A 10,968-nucleotide genomic window follows, 5' to 3' on the forward strand; every position below is an offset into this window, starting at 1 on the left:
CATATATTTTTATCCCCAGGGGTACAGGTCTGTGAATCACCAGGTTTACACACTTCACAGCACTCACCAAATCACATACCCTCAAGGAATGAATTAAAAACTGTGGAGCTAGAGGAGTATTTCTTTAAAAAATATAATGGAAATTTAAGGTTGAGAAGCACTACTAGTATTTCCTGCTAATGTGAGTCTTCAGCCCTATCTGAAAATCTTCAGTGATATGGATTGCAATATTTCCCGTGGTAGCCAGTCCATATTTGGATGCTATAATCCTTTTAAAGATTTTCCTTATACTGAGCCAAAATCTATTATAGAGGGCAAATCTAATCCTTTCCTACATGAACATTTTCCTAATGTTTAAAGAAAGTAATTATATGATCCAGGTCCTCTCCTACCCTCTTCTGCTGTTTTTCATTTGATTGATTTTAGGGCCACTCACCAGCCTTGTTAATGAGGTTGATGATACAGCTCATACTGTCTTATGACTTCCTATTTGTTTCTCCGATTGCTCTTTATTCTTTGCTAGGTTATACTCATCAACATGGTCTCTAACTTCTCACCAGTGAATCGACAAAATTGAAACCTATAACTAAGCATACATGTGAAAGACTACATATAAAGACTACTTTTAAATGATGTTTTATCTATGTTACAGATTCTCAACAAGAGGTTTCTTTGGAGTTTCAGGAAACAAGAATTATATCCCTCAGAAGTTGGCTTCCAAATAAAACAATCTGTTTCTTGGCAAATAAGTGTACTTTAAGATTCATATTGTTATGTTTTCTCAGTATATTAAACAAATGTATTTTTATCTTTGTGTTTTCAGATAGTGGCCAGAACTGTAGTGCCAGTAGTAAAGGTGAACGACTAAGTGCCAAACTCAGAGCTTTACCTGGGACAAATGAACCTTATGAAAGTAGCAGTAACAAAGAAATAGGCAAGTGTTGGTATTCCCCACCCAGTTCCTACAGGCATAACAGGTCTGAAGAAGATTTGGTAAGACGGCAAAAATGTATAATTGGGCATTAAGAATTTTTTATTTACAGACAACATTTTAAATGACTTGGGAGAGCATTTCTGTTCACTCAGTTCAGTTTAGCTTATGAGACAAATTGTTTTCACATTTGTTGTTTTTCTTTATTATTCTAATACAACAATCTATTTTGAAACCTAGATGCCTCCTATGTGGATCCACTTGGCCCTCAAATAGAAAGACCAAAAACTGCAGCCAAAAAAAGAATTGATGAGGATGATTTTGCTGATGAAGAATTAGGAGATGATTTGCTTCCCGAATAATATATAACATAAATTTTACTTATCAAGGGAAAGAAATTACCTTACAAGAAATACTTATGTGAAACTTTGGATTAAGGACCCAAATTTTAATTTTGTACACTGTCAAAACCTTAAATAAGTGTATTCTGTTTTATGAGATGGGTCTAAAGTTTTGTTTTGTATGGAATAAAGATTTGTGAAACTAATACGTTAGTGACTTCCTTACTCTTGAAAATATTGACCACAGTAAGAAATACATTTTGTAGCACTGACCAGTACCTACACATATGTATAAGTATGTGGGTGTGCTCACAAAAATTTACCCTACAGTACTGTAGTGCAGCTGGTATTTTCTGTGATTTCATTAAAACAAGGTTTTAGAATGAAAACACTACATTGATTTTATGGTTCACAGCTTGTTTAAAATACGGTGTTAGTACATATCATTGATGGATCTGTAGTTAAGCTTAATTACTTAGAGTTTAGAAAATGTTAAGACTCTAAAAGGTGTGCCTCATAGGGATATAATACCATTAAAACAGTTATGTTTTGGATACTATAGTAAGAGAAAATACCAAACCATAACCCTATTGCTCTTTTCTGTATTTCCTTTCTTCCTTCAGTCCAGGGGCATGTACCAATAGCACTGAGCAATGACAGCTCTAAGAAGGCTTTTCCCATTCATGACTTGGGGTATGGGATGGAAGTCAGGACTGTCTGCATTTTTCTTTAGCAATGTGTTTGGCTGATCATTAATGGTCAGAGGAATTGCAATGATGGGGCAATCAGAAGAGGCTTACTTTAACACCTCACTAGAGGGTGGTCCCACCCATCTTAACATTGTCTCCACAATGTGCATGATACTGTTAGGTGCAGGAAGAGGAAAACCAAAATTAGATCACAGTCCCTGCTCTCAAGATGGTTATGATCTGGGGCGCTTGGGTGGCTCAGTGGGTTAAAACCTCTACCTTCGGCTCAGGTCATGATCCCCGGGTCCTGGGATCGAGCCCTGCATCAGGCTGTCTGCTCAGTGCAGAGCCTGCTTCTCTCTCTCCCTCTCTCTGCCTGCCTCTCTGCCTACTTGTGTTCTCTGTCTGTCAAATAAATAAAATCTTTAAAAGAAAAAAAAAGATGGTTATGATCTAATGGGGGAGGCATTCAACAAGGGCACTAAACATCTACTATGTGCAAGATTCTGTGGATACGGCCGTGAACAAGACAGAACAAGACTCTGCCCTCAAAGAGCTTAAATCCTGTGAGGAAGACAGACAATAAATATATTTTTTCAAAGACTTTAGATGTTGCTAAGTGCAGTTAATTAACTGGAATAATGGAATAGGGAGTGATGGTAGTAGAGGGAGGAGCTCATTTAGATGGATGAGTCAGGGAAGACCTTTCAAGCAGGTGGCATTTGTATTAACACAAGAATGATGAAATGACGAACACTGAAATTAGAATGATTTGTCTATGTTAGAGGTTATTTCCGTTAGAGTGATAGTAAGAGGACTTGGGGCCCACCATGGTGGGTGATGTATACAAGATAAGCAAGAAAGTGAAAGGAGGTGAGGACCAAGAGGTAGGCAAGGGCCAGATCACATAGAACCTATACAGTTTGGGTCTTACTCTAACAACAATAATAGAGAAGCCCTTAGAAAGTTTTGCGCAAGGAAGGGGAGTGATAGGATTTGACTAAACTTTAGAGACTGACAATCACACCAGTTGCCATGAAGATGAATTAACAGGTGGGCAGGTTGGAAGGGAAGGAAATGGTTGGAACTACTAGTAGCCTGGGCAAGAGATGAAGGTGACGAAACCAAGTTTTACTTTTTTCTTTTTATTATTTTATTTTTAGAGATTTTATTTATTTATTTACGAGAGAGAGCGAGAGCGGGCACGAGCAGGGGAGCAGCAGGCAGAGGAAGAGAAAGGCTCTCTACTGAGCAAGAAGCCCAATGCAGGACTCAATCCCAGGACCCTAGGATCATGACTATTGCCAAAGGAAGATGATTAACTGACTGAGCCACCCCGGCATCCTTTATTTTTTATTTTTTAAAAGATTTTTATTTATTTGACAGGATGAGAGCACAAACATGGAGACAGACAGAGGGAGAGGGAGAAGCGACTCCCCAGCTGAGCAGGGAGCCCTATGCAGGGGCTCAATCCTGGGACTGCAGGATCATGACCTCAGCTGAAGGCAGATGCTTAACCAAATGAGCCACCCAGGCACCCCGAGACCAGGTTTTTAGCAATAGACATGAGAATTGGTTAATTCAGCATCCATTTTGAAGGCAGACATCAGAAATATTTACTAATGAATTGAATATGGGGATATGGGAAAGAGAAGAAAGGATGAGCAACTATGAGGAACCGGGAGGTGTGGATGGGGGATGGGGGGAGGCATCAGCCATGATTTAACCATCCTAAATTCAAGATGTCTCTTCAGCATCCAACTGGAGATACAAATAGTGCAGTTAGATTTACAAAACTTGGAAACTGGAAGAGGTAAGGGGCTGGAGATGCAAGGTAGGGAACTCTCAGTGTAGGGATAGTATTCAACACCACTGCCATTGAATGAGGCCACTTAGAGAAAGTGAGGATGGAGAAGTCTAAGCAACCAGCCCTGGAGGTCAGGAAAGATGAGGTCAGGGGGTAAAAAAAAAAAAAAAAAAAGACTGAAAGGAGCAGTAAGTGATGTAGGAAGTTTCACATTTGAGGGGAGTGGGACTTCCAGTCCCACTGGAAGGAGGATGCAATAGGTCATATTAGGCCAATGCTCCTACTATAACAAGTGGGGGGGGGGGCAACAAATCATTGCAAAAATTACTGGAAAGCTATGGGAGCAAAAAGATTAAACTAAAATTCCAGACTGGAAAGAGTTCATTCTAGATGAGTTGATGATCTGGCTGTCTTCATCTCTAGAGACATTTGTCAATTTTGAGCATGGGCTGAAATTGGGGTTGGCCAGAAAAAGGGAGTCTTCTAGGAAAAAAAGAAACTAGCAGAACTTGTAGTTATGTGGTTGTGGTTGGCACAACATACTAAAAACTTCAAGAAATCCCAAATTTCTGACCATTTTTCCACCATGGGCATTTGCTGAACTTTGTGATTGTACTGGAAGCTATAGGGTTTTAAAGTTTTAAAAGTCTGAGAAAGAGATTTAAAGTTAAATCTCCCACAATCTTAGAGTGCTTAGGGGACAAAGTTCCACTAAAGAGAAGGGCTTTCCACAAATAACACAATTTGTCCACCCTCAAGACATTTGCTATTTTGTGAGCTGTGTGGGGTAGGAGGCTAATGGTCTAAATTCAAAACCTCCAGGGGCTGATTTGACTCTCTTGCTGTCTTTCACAGTTGAGGAGATAGATCTGCCAGGCTCTTGATCAAAAGCCTGGAAGGATAGACATGAACCAGGGGTGGACTGACTTACAAAAACTGCAACCAGCCCCAACCCAGCTCAATCCCTGATTGGACTGACATCATTAGTACCAAATCATCTCTGACTAGCAGAAGAAAGAATAACTTCCTCAGGTAACAATATCATTTGTAGTTCCCATGGTTCTTATATATATAACATTAGGCATACAGTAAGAAATAAAGAGTAAGAAAATAGCCAATAAACAAAAGAAAAGAAGAAGGCCCTTAGATAATCCAGATAATAGATCTAACAGGCTTTACAATATGATTATTATATTAAATAAAATAGAGAAAGATGGACACAATGGGTGAAAAGAGAATTTCATCAGGATACTGGAATCTATGAACAAGAATCAAGGATAACCTAGAACTGAAAAATACAACGTTTGAAATTAACTTATTTGGATGGATTTAACAAAGTACTGGACACAGCTTAAGTCAGAATTAGTGAAGCCATCATTAGAAAACATCAAAATTGAAGCACAAATGAAATAAGAATGGAAAGAATAAAGTAGATGAACAAAAAATCCAGTCAAGAAATGGGCAGAAGACATGAACAGACATTTCTCCAAAGGAGACATAAAAATGGCCGACAAACACATGTGTGTCAGGGAAATACAAATCAAAACCAGAATGAGATACCACCTCACACCAGTCAGAATGATAAAAATTAACAAGTCAGGAAACACTAAATGTTGGCAAGGATGCAGAGAAAGGGGAACCTCTTACACTATTGGTGGGAATGCAGGCTGGTACAGCCACTCTGGAAAACAGTATGGAAGTTCTGTCAAAGTCAAAATAGAGCTACCCTATGACTCTGAAATTGCAATGCTAGGTATTTATCCAAAGATACAAATGCAGTGATCCAAAAGGGCAACTGCACCCAATGTTTATAGCAGCAATGTCCACAACAGCCAAACCGTGGAAAGAGCTAAAATGTCCATTGACAGATGAATGAATAAAGAAGATGTGATAGATACACACACACACACACACACACACACACACACACAATGGACTATTACTCAGCCATTAAAAAAATGAAATCTTACCTTTTGCAATGATGTTGATAGAACTAGAGGGTATTACGGTAAGTTAATCAGAGAAAGACAATTATCATATGATTTTATTCATATGTGTAATTTAAGGAACAAAACAGTGGATCATAGGGGAAGGGAGGGACAAATAAGATGAAATCAGAGAGGGAGATAACCCATAAGAGACTCTTAACTACAGGAAACAAACAGGGTTGCTGGAGGTGAGGTAGATGGGGGAATGGGATAACTAGGTGATGGGCATTAAGGAGGGTACGTGATGTAATGAGCACTGGGTGTTATATGCAACTGATAAATCACTGAACTCTACCTCTGAAATGAGTAATATATGTTAATTAATTGAATTTAAATACAATTAGAAAAATTAGAAAAAAGAATAAAGCAGATGGTAAGAGCAGATAAGAATAAAAAATAAAAATAAAAAATGATAAGAATAATATCATAAGAATAAAAAATGTAAGATAATCATCTGCTTTATCACCTTATTTAAGCTTTATCATCATTATTTAAGCTGGGTGGCTTAGAGGTTAAGCGTCTGTTTTCAGCTCAGGTTATGATGTCAGGGTCCTGGGATTGAGCCACCCATCAGGCTCCATGCTCATCGGGCTCCCTCTAGAACTCCTCTCCACTTGTACTCTCTCTCTCTGTCTCAAATAAACAAATAAAATCTTTAAAAAAAAAAAAAAAAAGGCAGGGGAGCCTTAGTGACTCAGTCTATTAAGTGTCTGCCTTCAGCTCAGGTCATAATCCCAGAGCCTGAGATCGAGCCCCACCTCTGGCTTCCTGCTCAGCAGGGGAGTCTGCTTCTCCCCCACCCCCTGCTCATGCTCTCTCTCTCTTTCAAATGAATGAATAAAATCTTTTTTAAAAAGCAGAAAATTTAAATAAACATAATAGGGCTCTCAGAAAAGAAAGAGAATGGAGTAAAAGTAACATTTGAATAGACAGTGTCTAAAATTATCCCAAATTGATGAAAGGTATCAACCCACAGATGCAGGAAGCTCAGTGAACACAATGAGAGTAGATTCAAAGAAAACTACACCCTAAAAATATGTTTAAATGTTGAAAAACAAAGACAAAGAACTGCTTTAGAATAAAAAAGGACACAGTACCTCCAGAGGAACAATAATATTACTTAGGATTGACTTCTCCATAGAAATTATGGAACCAGAAGACAATAGAATAACATCTTTAAAAGTGCTAAAAGAAAACAAAAACCCTGCCAACCTAGAATTCTATTCCAGTGAATATATCTTTCAATATATCGTTTCAATATATCTTTAAGGTTAAAGACTTCTAAGACAAATAAAATTTGAGAAAATGGATTACCATAGACTAGCTCTACAGAAAATACTAAAAGTATTTCTATAGTCTAAAGGAAAATTATCCTGGAAACCATGAAAGACGGTGAAAAACACCAAAGAGGTAGGGGGATATATAAAAGAATAATGACTACTTAAAACAACAATAGTAATGATTTGTGGGATTTTTAACATATCTAGAAATAAAATATATAACAATAGTAACCCAAAAACTGGGAAGAAGTATTAAGTTGTTCTAAGGTTACTATATCGTTCAGATAGTAGCAGACCATAATGTCAAAGATGCATATTGAAGTCTCTAGAGTAACAACTGAAATAAAAGAATATATGATTAAAAATCTAATAGAATAACTAACAAACACAAAAAGACTGAGAACATCACCATCTTGCAACCACGGCAGTAACTGATTCAAGAATCTGTTGTTCTAAAGCAAGTGGAGGAAAGTTTGATGAGAGTAGTATATTTACACAGCCTCAAAGTATTTCCTCTCAAATTACTTATTAATTACAAAAGAGAAGATCAATTCGTAGAAGATAAATTCATTGGACACAACCTTAATTTGTGACCAAAATTAACATGACGAATAATAGGACAAACTAAAACCATGTGCCTCCTGATGGATACACTGAGAGAGCCCAAGATTTCTTAGGTGATCTTCCTGCCAAAAATACCTAACCCAATCCCTAATCATGAGAAGGATCCCAAATTGAGGAATATCCTACAACATCACTGGCTGAACTTTTCAAAAATGTTAAGATCATAAGGTGCCTGGGTGGTTCAGTGGGTTAAGCATCTGCCTTCAGTTCAGGTCATGATTTCGGGGTCCTGGGATCAGGCCCCACATCAGGTTCCCTGCTCAGTGGGAATCCTGTGCTCCTCTCCGACTCCCCGCTGCTTGTGTTCCCTGTCTTCCTGTGTCTCTCTCTGTCAAAAATAAATAAATGAAATCTTTAAAAAAAGTTAAGATCATGAAAGACAAAAAATATCAGAGAAAATGCTCTAGATTAAAGGAGACAAAGAGACATGTCAATGAAATGTAGTGCATGATCCTCATTCAGATCCTAGATTGGAGGAAATTTGTTCTAAACGACATTATAGGGACGACTTTATATATGAATAGGTCTATTAGACAATCTGACTATTAGCTGTAAAATTTCCTAATTTTGATAATCACATTGTGGTTACATAACCGAATGCCCTTTTTCCGTAATACATTACCAAAGTATTTTGGAACAAAGGATCCTGATGTCAGAAAAAAAATGTAATGATAAATGTGGAAAAATGTTAACAATTGATGGATTTGTGTGAAGGGCAAATAGAGTTATTTATTCTATTCTTACAACTTTTCTATAAATCTGAAATTATCTCAGAATAGAAGTTTTTTAAGCTAATGAAGGATAATATATAACAAAAGTACTTGATTCATTCAAAAAGGCAGGAAAGGAAAAACAAAGGAAAAAAGAACAGATGGACAAATAGAAAACAAGTAACAGGATAGTAGGACTTAAACCCAATTAGTATTTACACATTAGTAAGTATAAAAAAGTAAGCCAAATTATATTAATAATTACATAATTTACAAGTAAATACTTATTATACCAACACATTTTAAGTTATTATATATAACTTATGTAAACCCAATTATATTAGTATTTACATATTAGTAAGTATTAAAAAGTAAACCAAATTATATAAATAATTATATAATTAGTAAGTACTAATTATATTAATAATTATGTTATATTGTTAAATACAGTAAATGTAAAAAGATTAAATATTCCAGTTAAATGACAAAGCTTATCAGACTGGATTAAAAATTAAATCAAACTATATGTTACTTAGAAGAGACATATATTTTTTTTAAGTCCACATCCATGCTGGGTTTGGAGCCCAATGTGGGACTTGAACTCAAGGCCTAGAGATCAAGACTTGACCTGAGATCAAGAGTCAGATGCTGGGGCACCTGGGTAGCTCGATGTGTTAAGCCTCTGCCTTTGGCTTGGGTCATGGTCTCAGGGTTCTGGGATCGAGCCCTGCATAGGGCTCTCTGCTCAGCGGGGGGCCTGCTTCCTCTCTTTCTCTCTGCCTCCTTGTGATCTCTCTTTCTCTCTGTCAAACAAATAAATAAAATCTTTAAAAAAAAAAAAAAAAAAGAGTCAGATGCTTAACCAACTAAGCCACCCAGGCATCCCAAGAGACATTTTAAGCATAAGGGCACAGACAGGTTGAAAATGAAAAGATGGGAAAAGATACACTATACAAATATTAATCAAAAGGAATAAGGACTAAGGGAGTGGTTAAGTATGTGAAAGTGTGCAAAAAAAAATCTAATAATTAGATAAACACAATTGACTTTGGCAATAATTATATCACTTCAACTTTGTTAAAAGTTATTGCAATGAAGTGTTGCGGATAAATAGCCAACTAGGAGAGGTTGAGCAGAAAGTAAAAAATGAGGTTTTGGAGCCAGAAAAGGGACACAACTCAGAACATTTTGTTATAAAAGGAAGCAAATTAAGGGCACCTGGGTGGCTCAGTCAGTTAAGAGGCTGCCTTTGGCTCAAGTTATGATCCCAAGGTCTTGGGATTAGACCCCACATCAGTCTGGCGCTCTGCTCAGCGGGGATCCTTCTCTCTCACCTTTGGCCTGCTGTACCTCCACTTGTGCTCTCTCTCTGTGTCAAATAAATAAATATTTTTAAAAAGTAAGGAAATTAGATGGTTGTTAGAGCGGGAACTGGGGTCAAGGGTTTATCAAATGTATCAGGAAAGAAGGCAGAATATATGAAAGTGAATGAAAATAGGTTAGTATTCAGTGGTAGAAAAAAATAGCTTTCATCTGTGGGTATGGAACATTTGGTGAGGAGGGAAATGAGTAGTAGAGATTTGATAGAGAGGAAATGTAAATTAATGATCTTGGTAAAAGGGAATAGAACTGGGAAAATGTAATGGATGTGTATGTTGAATGCTTATCTGAGATTTGTGGTCAGAAATTAGAATGGAGTCTAATCAACCAAGTTGTATGATTTTAATGGAGTTGGGATTATTGTGAGCAAATATTAAGAGGAAAAAAGGAACAAGGGATTAACGGTGTTTGCAAGGGTGTGGTAATAGTGCTGAGCCATGAACTCTAAAGTAGACAAAGAAGGAAATGACTCAAGAATGGGATGCTTAGTAGAAAAGTGGTAAGATTAGAAGAACTGATGAGATCAGAGAATAGTGATTGTATCAGGGAGTAGCTATTTGAAATCCTATATTTGCATGTAGTGCAGTTATTGGTAATGATAATATCTGGAGTACAACCATATGATTTGATAGTTGAGATAAAATGGAAAAGACAATTGGAACGGAGGTAGTCCTTTAGAATTAATTTGAATAAATTATTTGTGTGGATGTTAGAGGTGCCAGGAATGATAAGTAGGAGTGATGGTAGATCCAGGTGCTAACCAAGAAGGTGGTAGTAATAAAAAGCACTACTGGTGGAAAAATGTGACAGTTCTTTAAAGGAAGGAAGGAAGCATGGGTAACCCAAAAGCTAACTATAGGAGTGATCAACCTTGTGCTGGCTTTCAGAGTTATTGTGCCTAAAAGATTTTTCCCAACAGCTTGGTCTGTTTTAAGTTGTGTCTGGAACTGGAATGGTTGAGTGGACGAGGTGTTGAGAGGGAAGAACTGAGGATGACTTGAGATCAAGATTTTGTAACTACAAGGATGGTGACATCTTCAGTAAAGAACACCAGAGAAGCATTAATTTCTAAGGGAACATGAGGAAGTTGGTTGCCTTTTTCCCATTTTTCTTAAATTTGGATTTAATTATTAACATGTTTATTTCGTATGTGCATACATATGTTCAGACTTGAGGGTAACTGATGAAAAATTAGACAAAACATTTTGCACTTTTTAA

General features: G+C 37.1%; 1 protein-coding gene across 3 annotated transcripts in view; it reads left to right on the forward strand.

Moving 5' to 3' along the window:
• IFT88 (intraflagellar transport 88) overlaps positions 1-1,472 on the forward strand; it is a 158,030-nt gene extending 156,558 nt beyond the window's left edge. For all 3 annotated transcript variants that reach the window (XM_059377501.1, XM_059377503.1, XM_059377504.1), the window contains 2 exons: positions 824-934; positions 1,172-1,472. In XM_059377501.1, the coding sequence (XP_059233484.1) occupies positions 824-934; positions 1,172-1,293 (233 nt within the window). In that variant the 3' untranslated portion in view covers positions 1,294-1,472. The remainder of the gene's footprint in view (positions 1-823; positions 935-1,171) is intronic.
• Positions 1,473-10,968: the final 9,496 nt, after the last annotated feature.

Source organism: Mustela nigripes, chromosome 15, assembly GCF_022355385.1.
Source record: "Mustela nigripes isolate SB6536 chromosome 15, MUSNIG.SB6536, whole genome shotgun sequence".
NCBI lineage: Eukaryota > Metazoa > Chordata > Mammalia > Carnivora > Mustelidae > Mustela > Mustela nigripes.